The sequence below is a fragment of the Macrotis lagotis genome, chromosome X, assembly GCF_037893015.1.
Source record: "Macrotis lagotis isolate mMagLag1 chromosome X, bilby.v1.9.chrom.fasta, whole genome shotgun sequence".
NCBI lineage: Eukaryota > Metazoa > Chordata > Mammalia > Peramelemorphia > Peramelidae > Macrotis > Macrotis lagotis.
The window spans coordinates 1,369,317-1,389,601 of NC_133666.1; the positions used below are offsets into that span (position 1 = coordinate 1,369,317).

General features: G+C 45.1%; 1 protein-coding gene across 3 annotated transcripts; it reads left to right on the forward strand.

Annotated features, from left to right (window-relative positions):
• The first annotated feature begins 1,040 nt into the window (after window positions 1–1,040).
• On the forward strand, window positions 1,041–10,355 carry TAFAZZIN (tafazzin, phospholipid-lysophospholipid transacylase). 3 transcript variants are annotated; one of them, XM_074200163.1, is made up of 11 exons: window positions 1,041–1,131; window positions 1,796–1,935; window positions 2,609–2,737; window positions 5,841–5,886; window positions 6,117–6,202; window positions 6,493–6,573; window positions 6,725–6,766; window positions 6,950–7,012; window positions 7,184–7,236; window positions 8,331–8,408; window positions 8,999–10,355. In XM_074200163.1, the coding sequence occupies exons 2-11, from the start codon at window positions 1,827–1,829 to the stop codon at window positions 9,098–9,100; spliced, it is 789 nt and encodes a 262-aa protein (XP_074056264.1). In that variant the 5' UTR covers window positions 1,041–1,131; window positions 1,796–1,826; the 3' UTR covers window positions 9,101–10,355. The 3 variants fall into 3 exon arrangements, with proteins under 3 accessions (XP_074056264.1, XP_074056265.1, XP_074056266.1); XM_074200164.1 differs by lacking the exon at window positions 8,331–8,408; XM_074200165.1 differs by lacking the exon at window positions 2,609–2,737.
• The last annotated feature ends 9,930 nt before the right edge of the window (window positions 10,356–20,285 follow it).

Here is a 20,285-nt window from a genome sequence, read left to right on the forward strand (position 1 = left end):
AGTCTGTTGGAGGACACGAGATGGAGTGGGATTTGAATAAGTAGAAGGTTTAGCTTTTGTCACGTGAAGTAAAAGTGGAGGAGATGGTGGCCGAAGACTTTTGAATTATTGGAAATGGCAAAGATGGAGTTTTTAGAGAGTGGTCTCTGTTTTTTCTCTAGAATATGAGAGAAGGGTCTTTGAAAGATGGGGGGGGGGGGGAGGGAGAACCACGAGAGAGCTGAAGAGATTTGGCAGAGTGTTGTGGAGCGTGGGAGAATGAGTTGAGTAGAGTAGGACCAGCTCTTAGTAGAAAGGAGAATTTAGCCGAGGTTGGGTAACATAAATTGCTAGTACATAGGGTCCGAATGTGTGATCTGTCGGAATTTTCCTCTTCTTTGTCAAGTGAAGAACAAGTATGAGAGTCGAAAGAGTAATTTATGTTTATAAAGCTTTGTAAGTTATAAAAACGACGAGAATAATACTTGTGACTAATTACATATGGCATACAATAACCTCTTATTTACGAGAAACAGACCTGAAACATTAAAGACTTAAAATGAGTAGCTAGTGGAGACTTTATTATGATTTATGGGATCAAAAGCAAAGCAAGGCGAGGTGGCCATAATGTGCATGGCTAAGAGATAAAGGGGGTGGTTATACTGGGCGCAGAGGTACTACAGCGAGTGGAACCGAGATGAAGGCGGAACATATCTTGCCTGCAGGCTGTACATATAGGTCAACAGAGGAAGATGTAGGCAGTGGGGAAGAGCCCGATGCCAAGGCAGCCCTTCTGTGCCTTGGAACGCCCTAAGAAAGCAACTGAAGAGCCTTTCGAATGGTTAGAATTGTCGCAGGGGCCTAGAAAGGCGCGTCCGCGGCCCGGTGCTTTTACGACACCTAACAGGGCGCGAGGAGCACCAGCAGAAGCCTCCGGACCTCCGCCAGCCCCCACCCCTCCCCCTCCCCCGCCGCCCAAGAAACGGGCTTCCGTTTACGACACAGACGTGCGGCGGCGGCGGCGGCGAGGAGGACGGCCCGCGCTGCTTTACGGCAGCCGGACGGAAGACGGCCCGAGGCGCGAGGGGGAGCGGGGGCGAGGAGTCTGGCGGCCTTTCTCTCACCCTGTTGGGGACCAGAGCGGACTGGATGGTAAGTGGCGGACCCTGCGCCCCGACCGCCGCCCCCTTCCATAATGGGCGCCGGAGCCTCAGTTTCCCCCCTGTGCCCAGCTCTGCACCCTCCGGGAGGGAGGGATACGGGGGCGCCTTCCTATGCACCACCTTCCCCTCTCCCCAGCTCTCAGCTACTGGTCCGGTAGCCTGAACCCCGAGCGGGAGGGGGCAGAGGGGAGGAGGTGTCCAGTGAATGCCCCGAACCATCCTACCCCAGCCCCCAGGCCGGCCCTCTCCACCATTTGAAGGCAGATTGAGGCGGCAGGGAATGGGGGCCCTGAACACCCCCACTCCTTAACTAATGAGGCAGCCCCAACTTGTAAAGAGCCACCTTAGAGGCCACCACCCTGACCATTTTCCACCTGTCCCCCAAAACCCCCCATCAAAAAGCAGACTCAAACCACCATAGCTTACCTCTAAACTCCTCATTGGGCTAGTTCTTCCCAACCAGAAGCCGTCAGCACTCTGAAAAGGGCAGTGCCCTTGGTCACCTCACCCTAGTCAGGCCTCTCCATGACCATGACCCAGACCACACACACACACACACACACACACACAAACACACTTAGCAGGCCAATGGAAAGTTCTCAATTTCTTTTCTTGTTCTTCCTTTTTTTAATGCCAAAATCTTGACGAGCCAGCTAAAACCGCCTCTTCCTTGGACATGGCAAGATGCCCCTGCACGTGAAATGGCCTTTCCCCTCAACACCTCCACTCTCCTGGACTCTAGCCAGCACTGTGGTCATGGGGCTCGTGGGTACCTACAGCTGCTTCTGGACCAGTGAGTGGCCTTAAACCAAGGCAGTACCAAGCTAAGCCAACTTTCCCACAAGCCAGAGTAGGAAAAAGGGATGAACTTCACTTTGGGAAGTTAGCCCCATAATTAGCCAACATGGTATCCCAAATGGCTCCATCCACAAAGAGTGATTGATAGAATCTGGCTTGATTAACCCTGGCGCAAGTGCGTTTTGCTCTGGCAGCTTGGTCTTTAAATGACTTTAAGAAAAGTAACAGGGGTGGCTAGGTGTCACAGTGGATAAAGCACTGGCCTTGGAGTCAGGAGTACCTGGGTTCAAATCCAGTCTCAAGACACTTAATAATTACCTAGCTGTGTGCCCTTGGACAAGCCACTTAACCCCGTTTGCATTGCAAAAAAAAAAAAACAATCTAAAAAAAAAAAGAAAAGTAACAGTAGCTCACCTATTGCTTTGAGCCAATAATTTTGGGGAAGAACCCACTTCTTTAGGGAAATGCAATGTCAAAAAGAAACCACTGGACCAAATGAAAAGAAAAAGCATTGAGACTTGTCTATATCTGTACTGGGGCAGGGGGGGCATGGGGAGAGACATACATAGAGAGCAACGTAGCAAGGGCACAGGTGCATTCTAGCCCACTACTCAAATATGGTGCCCATTGACTTCCCTTCCGGGGGTCTCTGTCCTCTCTCCAAATAGAGTACATGAACCATCTTAACGTCTACAACAAGGAAATACTCTATGAACTGATCGAGAACCGAGATCCCAGTACACCACTCATCACTGTCTCCAATCACCAGTCCTGTATGGATGACCCTCACCTTTGGGGTACATACCTTGAAATCTGGGACTCCAGGGGTAGGAGAAGAGGGATGGCTGCCCAGTACATGCAACTAAGGACACTGGCATTCAGGAGTGGGAAGAAAAGACCCCTAACCTTGCCCTCACCTAGACTTACCTGTGGCACTCTTAGCCATATGCTCTGCCTTGCATTGCCTATTATCCTATAATTTTTTTACCTCTATGAGACTTCAAGCTCCCACAAGACAAAGCCTGGTTCTCATCCCTCTTAACAGAGCGCAGGGCCTTCCACAGAATAGATGCTCATGGCATATTTATTGAATGAAACAAATGTCTTTAGGGAGAAGATAATATTTCTGCCTTTGCAGCCTGATAGTCCATTAGAAATCCCTCCACCTGATACCAGGGACAACTTCTTTGAGGCAGATTCTGTATTCTACCCTTGAGTTTTACCACCTGGCACATTGTAGCTTCCTCATATGACACACAGACGTAACTCAGCTTGCCCAGGCTCTCTCCCAGGACCCTTGAAATAATGACAACCAACACAGCTCTTTGGCCAAAAACAGACCTCATGTAAATGAAAGGGATTATTGTTCTATGGGAACAGCCCCAGTAAATGAGTATTGGCATATGACTAGGATAGAAAAGTGATGTCTCTTAAATTAATGCCACAGCCTTCCAAGACACTTTCCAATCCCCATTGCTGATTATTCAACAACCTTGCAAGGCCCTCAAAGCTTGCTCCTGAATTCATCATTCACACCAATGTCTTTATTTAAGGAAATGGGGTTAAGGAACTTGCCCAATCACATAGCTAAGCAATTATTAAGTGTCTGAACTCAGATTGGAACTCATATCCTCCTGACTCCAGGGCCTGTGCTCTATCCACTGCACCACCTAGCTACCCCTCACTTCAGTGGCTTGCTTGCTTTTTTGATTCTATGAAAATGGGACCTCCTTGTTAAAGCCTTCACTAACTAAAACTGAAGATAAACCCAAGAGTGCTCTGGTGCCTTCCCCTAATTTCTACTTAAATAAGCAGGTATCATAAAGTCATATCCTTTATGGGAAGCTCATAAACTTTGAATTGCTTTAGTCACCATCAGTCAACGAAGCTCTGTCTGGTTACCTGGACCTACCTTTTTGGTAGCAGAGTGCTAACAAGGGATGAAGACAGTACTGTCCCAGTTTTTGAAAGGAATCAAAGAATTGGATGTCATACCATTGGGAAGGCCCTCAAGGGGCTACTTCTCAACACCATCCCCAACTGATGGCCCACCCTTATTCTGCTTAGTGAACAAACCCACATTAGGAAGTTTGTCCCTGGGATATGGGGGGGGGGGTGCGGGGTATGCAGAGAGGTCTACATTTGAATATCAGTCACTAATTCTGAGAGTAATAACTTGAAAGCACAGTCTAACCCATATCTTGACTAAGAATCTCTTTGCTGAAGTCTAACCTCTCCTTGAAGGCCTCCAGTGAGAAAGAACTCTGTTCCTATTGGCAGTTAGTTCTTTGAGCAGGCAGCCCATAATCCTCCCCCCTCCCCCTTGCTCCTGGGAACAAAAAGAACAAAGTTTAATCCCTTTTCCATAGGGCTGCACTTTGCATGCTTGAAGAGCTTCCCCTTACCCCTTTACCCCCACCCCCCAGTGTTCTTTCTCCAGGTTAAAAATCCTCAGTGTCTTTGTGGTCTGATCTGCAAACTTTTTTTTTTTATTTAAGGCAATGGGATTAAGCAACTTGCCCAATGTCACATAGCTAGGTAATTATTAAGTGTCTGAAACTGGATTTGAACTAAGGTTCTTCTGACTGCAGGGCTAGTGCTTTATTCACTGAGCCACCTACTCCCCCCCCCCCCATTAAACTTCTTAAAATGAGGCTGTGACAAGTGAGCATCCAGAACTGAGGCCAGGGGTTTCCTGGCTTCTCCCCCACATGTTGTGCACCATATTCTTCTTTTCCACGAGTGTATTATGTTGACATAGAGTGCCATCCATCACTCACCATCACCACCACCCTGGCCAGCCCCCTTTTATTTTACCAAGTCATTGTACATATAATGCATGAAGCGTGATGAGCCCCAGCCTGCAAAGTCTCAGGCATATGTCTGAGGTTGAATTTACCGCCTTGGGTTCAGCTCTACTTTTAGTGAATACTCAGTGCGTTTTTGTTTCTGAGGCCAAATGTCATGAGCGTCCTTCTTGGCTGGATATTGCCTCTGAATTATTAAGCCTTTCCATTGTTACTCATCTTGACTCTCACCCCTGTTGTCTTCTGAGTGCATTCTATTCACTTTAGTATCTGACTTAGCAGAGGTATAGGGGTAGTTTTCTTCTGTTTCCCTTTTCACTCTAAAATCTCAATGACAGCAGGTCTCCAGGCAAACATCAGAGTGACCGTCATTAGATATTTGTTCTCTTTCATTGAGAACCCATCATTCCTGTACAGAAATCCCAATCTCCTTCACAGACAGCATCTTCTCAACTAGGGAGAAATAATCTCTGATTGAGGTGGAGCTTAATCTTCATGGAGGAGGAGGGCTTCTATAACCATAGGAAGAAAGAATTCTGGGATGTCAAAGACATCATTCATGAGCAGCCATGGGCCCAGTATATTTGTAAGAACAAGGTAGGACTAGGAGATGAAGTTACAAAAGTAGGTGAGAGATTGTGGACAACTTTGGTAGGCCATGGGGAGCCATTCAGGGTCTTTGACAGTGGAGACATGGACTCAGAGTCCTGTTCGTGCAAAATTGATTAGTAGGGCAAGACCTAGCTCCAAAAAGGTTGGAAGGTTCCCAGACTAAATGGTGTAGGAACTATCCTGGAGGGGTAGAATTTGGAGCCTGGAAATTGAGACGCAGTCAGAAAGCAGGTTGGTTAACTGGGAAAACAAGAGTGTCTTCACCAGAAATGGAAAGGTTAGGAAAGAATAAAGCAGGTCTGGAGGGAAAGTGAGTTGGGGTCTGGATGGCAATTTGGAGGGGTACATTGACCATCTCTTACCCGAGCTAGGGCTGCTGGGAGAATTTGGGAGGCCTTCAGGGATAGTAAGCATGGGCACGGTGGTGGGGGTAAAGGAAGCCTGAGTACCTTCCCTCCCTAACTTTTCTGCCTTCCCCCAGGGATCCTGAAACTTCGCCACATATGGAACCTGAGACTGATGAGGTGGTGAGTGGGGCTTCCTCATAGAAGGAAAAGGTCTCCAAATTGGGAGCAAGTCTTGGTGGCCATCTCCCAGCTCAGGGAGATCTGGAAGGTGTCTGTTTTTCTTAGCAGTGTAGGAGCTGATCGTACAACTCTCTCCTGCAGCGTTCCAAGGGTTGGGGACCAAGGCATGGGGTGGGGCTGGGGGTGAAGGTAGAGGTCATTGGAGTCTTCAGGCTTGTGCTGCCCTTCAGGACCCCTGCGGCTGCAGATATCTGTTTCACCAAGGAACTGCACTCCCATTTCTTCAGCTTGGGAAAATGTGTCCCTGTATGCCGAGGTGAGCCCCCTCCCTGCAGCCTGGGAACCCCCTCGGGGGGAAAGAGTGGTGTGGAGACTAGAGAAGTGGCCACTTTCCCCAAGAAGAAAGGGGTGTCGGTCAGTCCCTTGTCACACAACCCCCCCAACCCTAAGCAAAGAATTGGAAAAGAAGTCCCTCCTCTTGCCGACTGGATGTTGCCAAGAGCAAGGCTGGCACCTCCTTCCCCTATCACATCCTTTCTCCTTCCTGTACCCCAACTCTAACTTCATGGTAAGGGACTCAGGTTTGGGGTGGCTTTTCTCTGCTAGGAGATGGCGTCTACCAAAAGGGGATGGATTTTATCCTAGAGAAACTCAACAATGGGGACTGGGTCCACATCTTTCCTGAAGGTTGGTAGAGGTGGGAGGGGGCGTGGCTAGAGGGAGGTAGGGGAAGGGAAGTTAATAATTCTGGAGCAGCCAGGGTAGGTAGGGGAGAAGAATTGAGGTCCCTCTCCTATCCACTCCCTCTAATGCTACTCACTTCCTTCTCTCTCTTCAGGGAAAGTGAACATGAGCCAGGAATTTCTTCGTTTTAAGTGGGGTAAGTTGGGGGGCGCCCCAGGTGGCTGAAGAGGATCCGATTCCCCTGATCCCACAGTTCTCCCTTCTAACTTCTTCAGACCCTCTGTTCAGTGGGTGATAGGAATGTCTCAGAGGTGGGCTCCTCTTCTTTGGTTTAGTGGGGAATGACCTGGATCCTACCCACTCCATTCTTTCCTGACAGGAATAGGACGTCTGATTGCTGAGTGTCACCTCAACCCCATTATCCTTCCACTCTGGCACATTGGTGAGCTGTTCCCTGGCATAGTGGGAGGCAGAGAGAAGAGGGTGGCCATTCCTTGGTGTACTGGCATCAAAGAACTGGGAGAGTGGAGGTGGAGAGTCTCGGATCCCTCTCTTCCCTCCTCTTTGACTTTCAGCCTTGTTTTTCTGTTTGACCTCCATGCCTGTTGAGTAGGAATGAGTGATGTGCTTCCCAACACTCCACCCTATTTCCCCAGATTTGGACAGGTGAGTGGAAGCCAAGTAATCTTGGGCTCTCTTTCTCCCCCTGCATCCCCCAGATTTGGCCACTACAGGGCAAGTCCTTTCTGGACTCCTCTGTATAGAAGGGGTCTTGGGAAACCCCCTCAGAGGCCGTTTTCTGCTCTGACAAATAAGGTTAGACCAGATTCCTTTTTTTTTTTTTAGAGTTTTTTTTTTTTTTTTTTTGCAAGGCAAATGGGGTTAAGTGGCTTGCCCAAGGCCACACAGCTAGGTCATTATTAAGTGTCTGAGACCCGATTTGAACTCAGATCTTCCTGATTCCAGGGCCAGTGCTCTATCCACTGTACCACCTAGCCGCCCCCCAGATTCCTTTTCATAATGATCCTTCCGCCCCCATCCCCACTTGGTTCACTAATATTCTAATAATTATTATTGTGATTATTATCTAATGGGGCCTATAGACTCCTGAGAATCAGTGTGGCTAAATATATGACAAAGTGCATACAATTACAAGAAAACCCAAGACAGACAGCCTCCCCTCCCTCCCTACCCCCCAAGTTCCGAGATCTCGCTGCCCAGTAGAGCCCCAGCTGTTTAGCTTCTGGTGGTCTGTCTAGGGCAGGAATTCACTGACATCTTCCTTACTCTCTTCCACCCTATGAAGAGGGCACTGACAGAGGAATTGAGGCTGCAGTACAAGGATGTCCATGCCTAAGGACTTCCTGACAATGGCAGTGTTAGACCATGTGGGCCGTTAAGACTAAATTTGGACACTGATGGTTGGGGGAGACAAGGTCTTAGGGACAAGGATGGTAGGATATTTGTCTAACTCCCTCATTTTACAGATGACTAAACTGAGACCTAGGTTTAGGAAGGAGTTCTGCCAAAATCTCTCACAGAACTCTTGACAAAGCTGAAACTAGAACTCAGAGCTTCTGTTTCCAAGGCTCAAACTAGCCTTTCCTCAGCCTTAGCCTGTGGGCCTTTGGAGTTGCCCTGCCTTGATAGCTCCATTTCTTCAACCCCAAGTTGGGGTGGGGAGAGGGATCCCTCTGGCGTAGGCTTTAGAGTGGTCCTTTGGCTTTGTTCAAACTCATGTGACATCGTCTCCCTCCCAGAAAATCACCGTGCTCATTGGGAAGCCATTCAGTACCCTGCCTGTTCTTGAACGTCTCCGAGCTGAGAATAAATCCACTGTGAGTGACTGGAGAGTGAAGTGGGGTTTGAGATGGGTAGAGATCCTCCATGGGACCCTTATTGCTAGCCCTTCAAAAGGCCACAGTTGTGGAGTGAGAGAAGCAAGGATATTCTGATGGGGAATCTGGTTGTGAGCTCTCCTGCCAGGCTAGCTGTCTGGGTCTCCCCAGCCGGGATCCCTGACCGTTAGTGGACACCCCAGAGCCACACATACCCAAAAGCACACCTACCCAACCAAATGAGCTCATATTTGTGAAAAGCTTTGCACATCACCCTGTCGCTTCCCTTCTCACTTCCTGTTCCCACTCCTCAGCATGTTTTTTCCACCTCCAACTTCCCTTAGAAATTAACCTTAGAGGGGCGGCTAGGTGGTACAGTGGATAGAGCACTGGCCCTGGAGTCAGGAGTGCCTGAGTTCAAATCCAGCCTCAGACACTTCATAATTACCTAGCTGTGTGGTCTTGGGCAAGCCACTTAACCCCATTGCCTTGCAAAAAACTAAAACAACAAACAAACAAAAAAAGACATTAACCTTAGAAAAGAAAGACCCCAGGGTGCCTCAGTTCCACATGTCTGTCTCTTCTCTCAGGTGGAGATGCGCAAAGCCCTGACAGACTTTATCCAGAATGAGTTTCAGGGCCTGAAAGCCCAGGCAGAATCACTCCACAACCACTTGAAACCCCTGAGGTAGCTTGGAGTCTCCTGTGGCCCCAAGCTGAGGACTGAACAGGAGAGCCAAGTCCTGGGGAGGTTGCTGCCCTGCCAGAAGCTGGATGGTCTGTCAACTCAGTCTCCCTTCCATGGTGCTCTTGCCTCAAGAGCTGAGGGCGCCTCACCTTCCTTCCCTCAGTCCCAATCTCCTGGTGGCAGCTCCAAACAGCTAGTACCTTGGGGAGTGCTTGGGGAACCAACAATGGACTATTTCCCTTCCAGGCACCACCCTGGCCAGTGCATGGGGGCCTGGGGGTTGGGGGTGGGAAAGGATGATCAACAACAGGAAGTATGGATAAAGGCTTTGGTTTTAGGCTTTTTAGGCCCCAGGTTCACCTTGGCAGTTCCTTCTCTGGGCTCTCCCTGGTAGAAATTCCCTTCCTTCTGTTTTTCTAGCTAGAGCAGCAGTCCCCTTTATCATGTGCCAAAACTTTTTCTGTGGCCTCTGGTGCAAATCAGTGAAATGCTGACCTGGAAGGATTGGGGGAGTTGGGGTCACCGTGATTGGGAGTGGAGGGGAGGGAGGAAACAGCAGCTCAGGGAGCAGGGTGGCCCCAGGCTCAGAAGTATCTGCTTTGCTTTGACTCTAATAGACAGCATTTAGCCTTCCATGGGGATGCATTAGAGTTGCCTTTGAGAAGCCTGTTCAACATTCCTGTTGAACCAGAACATTCTCATGTGCTTATGGGTCAATGAAAGCCTAGGAACCATCTTTGGAGCTCCTGTAGCCTGGATGTAGTGTTTCTTTTCTACTTTTTATCTGAGAGGCTGCCCTACTAGCAAAGAGTGGAGCCTTGGAAGTGCCGGTTTAGGTATACAGCACCCAAGAAATATTTCGATGTTAGGTTTGTGAGTCTTCTTAATAGTCATAGTGATTGTCTACTAGGATTGTGACTTGGGTTGGTGGGAATACCTTTGCCCCTACTTAAAATCATGGAACAAGCCTCAGGTATCAGAGGATATATAAGGAAGCTGCAGATTGTTTCTAGGTGCTCCCAGAAAATATTCACTCTTCCCTCTTTCTCTTGTGTCCAAGGATTGGTTGAGACAAGGCAAGGGCAGGAGCCTCAGTACCACTTGCTACCAAAGCTGCCAAGGGGTTCCAAGGTTGTGGTGGCCTTTCTCTCCCTACTATCTTCTCTTTTATGTCTGTATGGTTTTTAATAGATTTTTTAACAATAAAGTCTTGATCCATGTCACAATTGCACCCACTTCTGCCACTCTGGTCTCTGAGTTCTGGGAATGTGGAGGGAGTAGCAGTAGGCTGGGAGAATCATAAACTCAGTGGTCCAGCTGCCTGGGCCCTTCAGACCAGTGAGGCCAGTTCCTTCATTTATATAGGGGAATGCTAAAACCCAGGGAATAGAAGAGAGTTGCTGCCTGATATCATTGCCAGGGTTTTGTAACTAGAAGTCTTATCCAGAGTGAGCGTTTTTGTCATCGCCTCGTTTCCTTCCACTTTTCCTAGACTGAGTAGCATATCATTTCTTTTGTTCCAGGTCTCTATAGCCACCCTTTGGAGGAAGGCACTTTAGCCAAGAGCATAGTCATGGCAGTAGGCTAAAGCAGTTTCCAATCAGGTGGATCCTACTGGGTATCTTAGGAGACAGGCCCTCAGCCCCTTTGGTGAAAGTCAGTGGACCCCTTTCCTGGGCTACCACATCCTTCTTGGACACTCAAGTTCAGTAAACTTTTACTGCTTACTTACTACCTGCATATATGGTTGCAAAGGCAAAAGGAACTAGTTTGGAGGGTGAGAAGAGGCATGAAAGACTGAGACCTGGGAAGCAGTGCAGAGCCAGCCTGGGCCAATCCCCTTGTTCTTAGGTTGAAGAGAGGTTTGATTTGACCTATACACCTCCACTGGCCACACGGCCTAACCAGGCTGGCCAACATGGAACAAGGCATTTAAGGATATGAAGACCACTACCAAATTGTCCAGGTTAATTTGAAGCAGAAAAAGAGCATTAAGTTAGGATAAGAGGAGTGGCCCCTGAACTGAGCCTTGGAAGAACACAGGTATTCTATGGTTGAAATGAGGAAGGGAAATTCTCATCACCTGGGCATGGAAGAAAAACAGTAGTGTTGTTTGAAAAAAACAGTGCTTGAGAAGCTTCATGGCCTAGAACCCCCAAGTCCTGAGTTCATGTCCTGCCTCTGACAACCAGTGGCTGTGGGACACTGCCAAGTCACCAGACCTCTAGGGAAGACTGGAAGGTACAGAAAAGGTATCAAATTGATCTGGTGAACTGATTGATGGAATGAATAGACTGATGTTTGTCAAGGAGTTTCTAAGCTGGGTGAAAGAGAAGAATCCAAGAATGAGGATGGGGATAGGTGTGAGGGGGTAATATTTAATCACAGAAAGAAATCAGAACTGCTTCATTCCTGGTCTGTTGCTCTTTTCCCTGGAAAGGGCAGAAGAGAAATGAGGAACAGTTGATAGCCAGAATAGTAGAGCTATAGGAAGGACTAAAAGCATTGACAGATGCCATTAGTACCATTGTCAGGGATCTTTTAAAGATGTGGTCAGCAGAAGGATGGTAGCATGGAAAAAGAGGCCAGTTTTGCAAAAAAAAAAAAAAGGGGGGGGGGGACAGACTGCCAGTTCAAGGCCAGGGAGGCCAACTAGGATTCCTGAGAAATTCTAAATCCCTTGTACCCATGATCCAAGCTTAGAGCTGCTCTCTAAATGCTAACCAGCAGGATGGAAACAACAGTCAGACTTCTCAATACATGCCGACTTGGCTGTTGGATATGTTCAAAGTAAACAATCCCTTTTTTGAGGTCCTTGTGCCCAGACCAAAGGCCTCTCTCTGTTCAACTGGAGACCATCTCTGAGTCGATGGGCCAGCAGGTCACTACCAATCAGCCAACATGGAGTCTGGAATAACTGCCATCCATGAGCAACTCAGAGGTCAAGGCCTCCAATGGGTTTCCTATAGCTATGGGTGTTTCAAATCTGTTTACTCTGTAATTTGATCGTTGGTTAGTGTCTGCTTAAAGTATAGTTATGATAAAGTTGTGTATGATATTTTATCAGTGGTTGGAGTGTCCCCATGTGCCTAGAAGTTAAGACAATCAGATCACAAAATGGTGTCAGGTACACTGAACTGATAAACATTCCTGTTCTCTTCTAAAGTCCTGGGTGACAATATAGTTTACATTCCTAATTGTGTCTTTCCCAGCTCTTTTTAGAAAAACATTCATCGGGAATTAACAGTCTTTTCCATGGAGATGGCATACATACCATCACAAGCAATTTTGGCAAGGACCCTGAAAATTCTTGCCAAAATTGCCGACAAGTACATTGTCATTTATTCATTCAGAGAATGGCACCCACCAACAGTAGGTGATGGACATGTGTGTCTTATGATTCCACAGAGAATCCCTCCTGAGCTACAGGACCCAGCCAGTTCACTTAGGTCACCTGAACAGGCTTCCAAAGCAATTTAGAGCACAGTCGATAGGTCACAATACTACAAGTCAGATCTGTGTACAGACCCTAAGAAGTTTGACACAATCATCTTGAACAAAAGCTCTTAAGTGACTGGAGAGTCTTCATAATTTCCAAAATTGATTGATTTGAACACTGGTACGAGACATCCAAACCTCAAGGATAGGATCTTCTGGAGAGTCAAGGTGCTCCCAGGCACAGATTAAGATAGAATATCAATTTGGCAAGGAGCTGAATTTAAACTTTCAGTTGTGCTTGAAATCTGACAGAGAACAGGAACATATCTTAATGTCCATTTGAAACAACAGGCATGTTCTGTTGTCTTGAGTTTAGCCAGGTGACTAAATGTGAATGACTGTGAAGTCATCTGCTTCCCTTGGAAATATTGTGTCAAAGAGATCTGTCCTAGATCACTCTCCATACATTGTTCCACTTGACTCATTCAAATTCCTGAATCAATAGCTTGGTGTCTTTGGGTGTCAATTGCTAACCTGGAATAGGCCCTTTTGTCTTATTTCTGCAGATTTGCAGTTAGTTATTCCAGTGGATGGACTTCCAGGTTCTGAGCCAACTGGGGAGATTTCCTAGATAATTCTACTTAAACCTACTAGAAATAAATAAGAGTAAAATTTGATAAAGTCTTAAAAAAATCGAATACCATTGACCTTCCAGTAATCAGTTCATGCAGTGAAAATGTCATGGAGTCAACCTTATGAATGTCAGGACTAGGAAGAACACTGAAGTGGCCTGGAATACAATAGGAAATTGAAGAGTTTCAGTTTTCCCATTTATTCTTTGTACGATTCCTATAATGTTGCCTGGGTGTTGCTACCTATAGGCTAGAAGAAAAATTTAAAAAAAAAACCAAAATATCTTCAAGGATGGGATTTCTCTCTCTCTCTCTCTCTCTCTCTCTCTCTGTTTTTCTATCTCCCTATTTCTCTCCTTCCTCACCTTTTCTGTACGTACACACACACACACACACACACACACACACACACACACACACACACAAGTAAAATTATCAGAGACCTCAATCAGAAGGGGAAAAAAATCATGATTTAAGTTTGTTTGTGAGAGCCTAAGCCTAGACAATTAGTAAAACATAGCCAAGACCCATATACTATATTTACCTTGAAAATAACCCCAAGCATGATTTTTTTTTCAGGATGCTTGTAATGTAAGCCCTACCCCCAAAATAAGTGCGAGTTAAGCTCATCAACCAGATAGACATATTGTTGCAATTTAGTGCATCTGTTGGAACACATGACAGATGTGTTGAATATACATTATCTATTTATATATAATTAAACAAATTATATTGGCATTCCTACTTCCAATAAATGATAATATAAATTATAATGAAGTATCTGTAAATCCCCAAGTGCACACCTTTGGATGAGAGGTAAAAACCCATGTAAACAGATGGACACGAAACTTATTGCCAAGTGACCAATCAGAGTCCAGACACTTGATCATGTCTGGATGGAAAGCAAACTCCACCTCTATCATGAGGAAGGGCAAGAAAGTATTACAGGGATTTATGTTCTTGAAACTGGAAAAGCTGGTGCTCATGGGCAGGTAGAAGGAAGTGAGTGACTTGAAGGCTGCCAATTGTTTGTTGAGCTGGCCCAAACAAGCGTTTGGGATTCAACCCAAACTCAGCTAAAGACGTGAAGAGAAGACTAGATCAGATAAGAATTTCTGCAGGAAAGTCGGCCTAGCTCCAGACATCTCCTACAAATAAGTCCTAATGTGGCTTATTTTGCAAAAATTAATCGAAGACCTTGGGGAAATTTGGGTGGGGAGGGAACGGTATTTAGAGATGTGGCTCAATTATCTGTGGATCAATGACCCTGAAAAAGAGTGAGTACTTTATTGTACCTTTTTTTTTCAGTCATGTTTTCTATAACCTTCAGGATCAAATTTAAAATATTTCCCTTAGGACTATCTTCTTTTCTTAGACTTTTGTTATTGTTCTCACTAAGGCAACAGTATAATTTCTAAAGCTACTAAAGAAACAATTACAGTACCAAGACTCCTTTAAGTATTCTTTTACCCAATGGAAAGTATTTGGAAATAAGTTATCTATATGTTTATCTATTTATATCTATATCTATATATCTATATCTAGCTATCTAAAATAAACCTTATTGCTTCTCTCCAAATGAAGTTTACTAAATTGGTTAAAATGAAAGCTTTTACATCTTTCTGATATCCCCCCCCCCCCCTTTGGAGGATATGTTTTATCCTCACATTATTCAGAAAAAAAAATCTCATACCTGAGTATAAAGTTCAATAAGCCACTACTCGTGTCAGATGGCAAATCTTAGAACTGTTTCTCTAGACACTTCAATTAGGAGGTTAAAACAAATCATGATCAGTAATTCAGAACAGCTGAAACTAAAGCAAGAGCATCCAATAGACTTGCATCTTCTAGGGGCTCAGAGATGCTTGTTGATTGTAGCCAGAAATTTTATTTATAGAACTTCTGAAGTTCTGCCATAGTCAGAGATGTGTGGCACAATGAGAGGAGAATGAGGAAAATGTCAGGTTAACAACATTCCCTTGGGCCTAAGGGGAAAGTTGCAAACTGATCTGTAGGAGGTATATCAGCAGGCCCTTAGCACTGATTTCAAGTTAGTCATACAGTTATTTCTTCCACATTAATCCTTTCTCCATCAGGGTTTTGATTGGGGTATCATAGATCATCATAAGAAATTAAATGGAAATTCGAAGGGAGTTCTGTGGAAGCTGCAGACCACACGAGGGTCAGCAGATGAAACAGAACAATACTTAACTTGCTGTATACATCCCCATAAAAGAAGAAATTCAGACTTCTTCTCTGGAACAGAGGGAGAGCCAACACATTTTAGGAGGATTTGCCAGATCCTGGGGGGCATTGTGTCTCTAACCCTTGTGATGTGGGAAGGATAGCTTTATCTTTTGCTTTGTTTTTGCAAGTCACACGGCTAAGTAAGTATTAAGTGTCTGAGGCCGGATTTGAACTCAGGTCCTGGTGACTCCAGGGCCGGTGCTCTATCCACTGTGCCACCTAGCTGCCCAGGGATAACTGTATAACAGTGGGAAAGTCAGTTGTGCAACAAAATTCCACATTTATTCACAGGATATCATGGCCAGGCATAGAAGCAGCCAGGTGGGAAATGTTCCTATTCAGAAAGGAAATGGCACAATAGGGAAGTGAGTTAAAAGCCTCCTGTCCCTTCTTTCATCAGACCATCTTCTCTACCTGGTCAGTCATTTATAGCCCCCGGTGGAGTTTTCTTTCAGAAGACAATCTTTGTCATTTTCCTTGAATGGTAGAGTGACTACTGGCTTAATGATTAAACTATTATCTCGGAAAACCCAGAGCAAATTAAACTAGTCCTAGAACAGCGAGTGCCATTGCTTATAGTTTAAGGCATGATACCGTTGTTTTTCATGTTGTAAGAGCAATAAAGAGCAATAAGAAGAGTGTTTACTGTCAGTCCTTATGAAATTATTAAATCTGTGATGCAGCCTTTTGTTAGTATTACGCTTATTTCTCCCATTATAATTTTAGAAAACCACTGTACAAGAAATCCTATCATTTTATAATACTCAATTGGCACTCTGTGAAGACTTTTGCTGTTCCCTTCTGCTTAAAGACTGGCTTTCGGGGCAGCTAGGTGGCACAGTGGATACAGTACCGACCCTGGAGTCAGAAGGACCTGAGTTCAAATCCGGCCTCAGACACTTCATAAAGACCTTGCTATATGACCATGGACAAGTCAATCCCACTGCCTTGAGAAAAAAAAAAAAAAAAAAGACTGTCTTTCATATTTAAGGAGCTCCAGAAGAATTGATCTTGGACCTCAAATTCCCTTTATAAAAATTAAAACAAAAGGCTGGAATGCTGGATCCAGACCTGGGTTTTCTCTTGCCCAATTGAACCCAGTCGAGTGTCCTATGAAAGGGAACCCCCATGGAAACCACAACGTCCTACTTTCCTATGGTTTTCACCCTATAAAAACGATGCTGGCTAAACTACCTGGTCCTGGAGTCTGTTCTGGACTGCCCACTGTTCCTTCCTTCAAGCCCTCCATTTGCATTTTATTGGTCCTCCTTAGGCCACAGGCTTTCTGACCTTACAGTGACCATTTGGTGTTTCTCTTTGAAAAAGGACTTTTTTAGCCCCATTATCTTCCAGTGAACCTGAACCCAGGTATTCTTTATCCCTCAATGGTTGAGTTCTTTTCCCTTTGCTTACTCGTTTTTCTTTTGTTTTATTTTATTTTTAGCTGTTTGTTATTATAATCAAATTCTAGTCCCAAGTTGTGGGGAATGATGCCCCAGGCCTCAGGTCCTTCTTATTGTGATTTTCGAAGACCTGTCCCTAGGCCCCACCTTGGGCACTCTCCTCCATCCCTCCCTGCAGTCCCTCCAGTGGCGGCAAGCGTCCATTTTCCTCTTTGCCTTGGCCCAAGATCAGGGACTGGGCTATCCTGTAAGTGCCCCCAGCCAGCAGGGTCCCCACTTCTCTGCTGCCACACTCACCAAGAGTATGCCATAGCCAAGGCCCAGAACTGAGTCCAGCCTGCAGAGCTGTGCTTAACATTGCTCCACCCCGAAAGGTCCTTCAATCTTTTCTTATTCAGTCTTAGGACGCCTACACTGCCCCAGAAGTGAAAGTTCCTGAGGTTGAGGCTGTCTCCTCAATTCCCCAGGCCTTGGTTTTTTGTTTTTGTTTTTGTAGTCTTTGTTGTTGATTCCAAAGGCTAGGGGCCTTTGTTCTTCATTCTGCACCTGGACATCCAGACTTTGTTGGGCTACATTCAGATTGTTTTAGGACAATTGCTATACATTTTGTTGGATACAGGCATGAGTTTCATACTTACCCAGTAGAGCCCTGTTGATTATCCCTTCCTGAGGACAGACATCCTAACCCCAATAGAAATTCCACAGAACTCGCAATCTCATCTTGGTGGCCCCCAAAACAAACACATCCCCCAAGGAGCCCCAAACGCAGTCTCTAAAACAAACTTGCTCTTCCCAAGGCCTGCTGCTGCAGTCAGCTTGGAGCCAGCCCACAGAATTTTCCCTCTAACAACAGCTTTGCATTTATTTCCATTTGTATGGAGTCTGTCCTCCAGGTACCTCAGGTTCACCTTTTGACCTTTCATCACCTTTTCTTTATTTCTGCTGCTCTACCATCACTTGGAGGCAGAGTTCTGGTCTTTCTTTGATTGTTTGTTTTTGTGGGGGAAATTTGGGATATCCAAAGTCTTCTGAACTACAGCACATTTTCCCTGGTGATGGAATGTGAATACAGATCAAATCATATTGTTTTTACTTTCTTGATTTTTCTCCTGGTGTTTGTTTTGTTTGGCATTTTTGGTCCCTGTTTTATTTCACAACATGACTAATATGGAAATTTGTCTTGCATGATTATGCATGCATAGGCTATTTGCCATCTCAGGGGCTGGGTAGGGCAGGGAGAAAGGGATAGGATTTGGAACCCAAAATTTTAAAAAAAAAAGAATGTTTAAAAATGTTTTTTTTACATGTCATTGGGAAAAATAAAATTTTCCAAAAAAGTTCAAATTTTAAAAAGACAATCCACTAGTCACAAACAAAGCCTGACAATCAGACAGACAAGTCTCCTGCTTATATGCCTGAGGGTGCACCAAGTTCAGAGAAGTCCTAATCCTACCAGGATATTCACCTAGAAAGAGAAGCAGCCTACTTGCTAAAATAGAAAGTTTTCTCAGATACAAGAGATAAGACATATAATATGGAACCACAAAACACAGATCTGTCTCTATACTTTTCTCAATTTAGAATACCCAAAATGCTGGACCACAACTTCATGTGATCTCCCAATTCCTTTTCTCTACAAATTCCCAAATTGGTAGTCACCTTTTTTTATACACCTTAGCCAAGTTCTGGAGAGTGAGAAACTGAGTCTGAACTAGCAGGCCCACCAGAGTCTCCAGAAATGGGAGAAATTTCAGGGCCTTGGCTAGTCACTCAAGAATAAAGCAACATTAGGAACAGCTAGGTGGTGCAGTGGATAGACCACCAGACCTGGAGTCAGGAGGATCTGAGTTCAAATCTAAGCCTGAGACACTTAATCATGTCACAGATGTGTGGCCTTGGTCAAGTCACTTAACCTCGTTGCCCTACCAAAAAAAGAGGGGGAAAAAAGAATGAACTAACATGAATGAAGACAGACTTTTTCAAGAGTGTGACACACAGGGGTAGCTATGTGGCACAGTGCATAGAGCATAGGTCCTGGAGTCAGGAGGACCTGAGTTCAAATCCAGCCTCAGACACAATACTTAGCTGTGTGACCTTGGGCAAGTCACTTAACCCCACTGCCTTGCAAAAAACAAACAAAACAAAAAAAGAGTGCAGCAGACCTCATCAGTAGTGGTGGATATATGTCTCAGTTTCTCTCTCTTCCTGAGCTGTGTAAAATCAACAGGACATAGACAGGTTTACAAAGCACTTTGAGGGTAAAATCGGGGAGGAGCTGGAGGTAGGAAAAACTATGGGAAAGCTTACATTTAAAATTTAAAAAGCAAAGAATATGACCTTCACCATAACTATTTCCCCAGACCTAAGGAAACAGTAACTCATCAATCAGTCTACCTGCTTTCTTAGACAGGATAAAGAGAAGAAGGTGAGTTCCTGGAACTATTCAAAATTCTTTGAGGTTTTCCATGCATACCCTTTGACCCAACAATATCACTACTAAGTATATATCCCACAGAAGTTTTTTTTTTAAGATTTTATTTATTTTGAGTTTAACAATTTTCCCCCTAATTTTACTTACCTCCCCCTACCCCCCACAGAAGGCAATTTGTCAGTCTTTACATTGTTTCCATGGTATACATTGATCCAAATTGAATGTGATGAGAGAGAAATTATATCCTTAAGGAAGACACATAAAGTATAAGAGATAGCAAGAACAGACAATAAGATATCAGATTTTTTTTCTAAATTAAAGGGAATAATCCTTGGTCTTTGTTCAAACTCCACAGTTGTTTCTCTGGATACAGATGGTATTCTCCACTGCAGACAGCCCCAAATTGTCCCTGATTGTTGCACTGATCAAATGAGCAAGTCTATCAAGGTTGATCATCACCCCCATGTTGCTGTGAGGGTGTATAATATTTTTCTGGTTCTGCTCATCTCACTCAGCATCAGTTCATAAAAGTCTTCCCAGGCTTCTCTGAAATCCCATCCCTCATGATTTCTTGTAGAACAAATCGTGTTCCATCACATGCATATACCACAGTTTGTTCACCCATTCCCCAATGGATTCCAATTCTTTGCCACTTCAAACAGAGCTTCTAGGAATACTTTCATACTTGTGTGTTGTTTTTTTTTGTTTTGTCTTGTTTTTTTTAGTTTTTGCAAGGCAATGGGGTTAAGTGGCTTGCCCAAGGCCACACAGCTAGGTAATTATTAAGTGTCTGAGGTCGGATTTGAACCCAGGTGCTCCTGACTCCAAGGCTGGTGCTCTATCCACTCTGCCACCTAGCCGCCCCACTTGTGTGGTTTTTACCCCTTTTCATGACTTCTTCAGGATGCAGATCCAGTAGTGGTATTCTAATAGCTCTTTTTGTGATTGGTGAAGAATTGGAAATTGAGGGGCTGCCCATCCATTTGGGAATGGCAGAACAAGTTATAGTATAGAAATGTGCTGGAGTATTAAAAAATA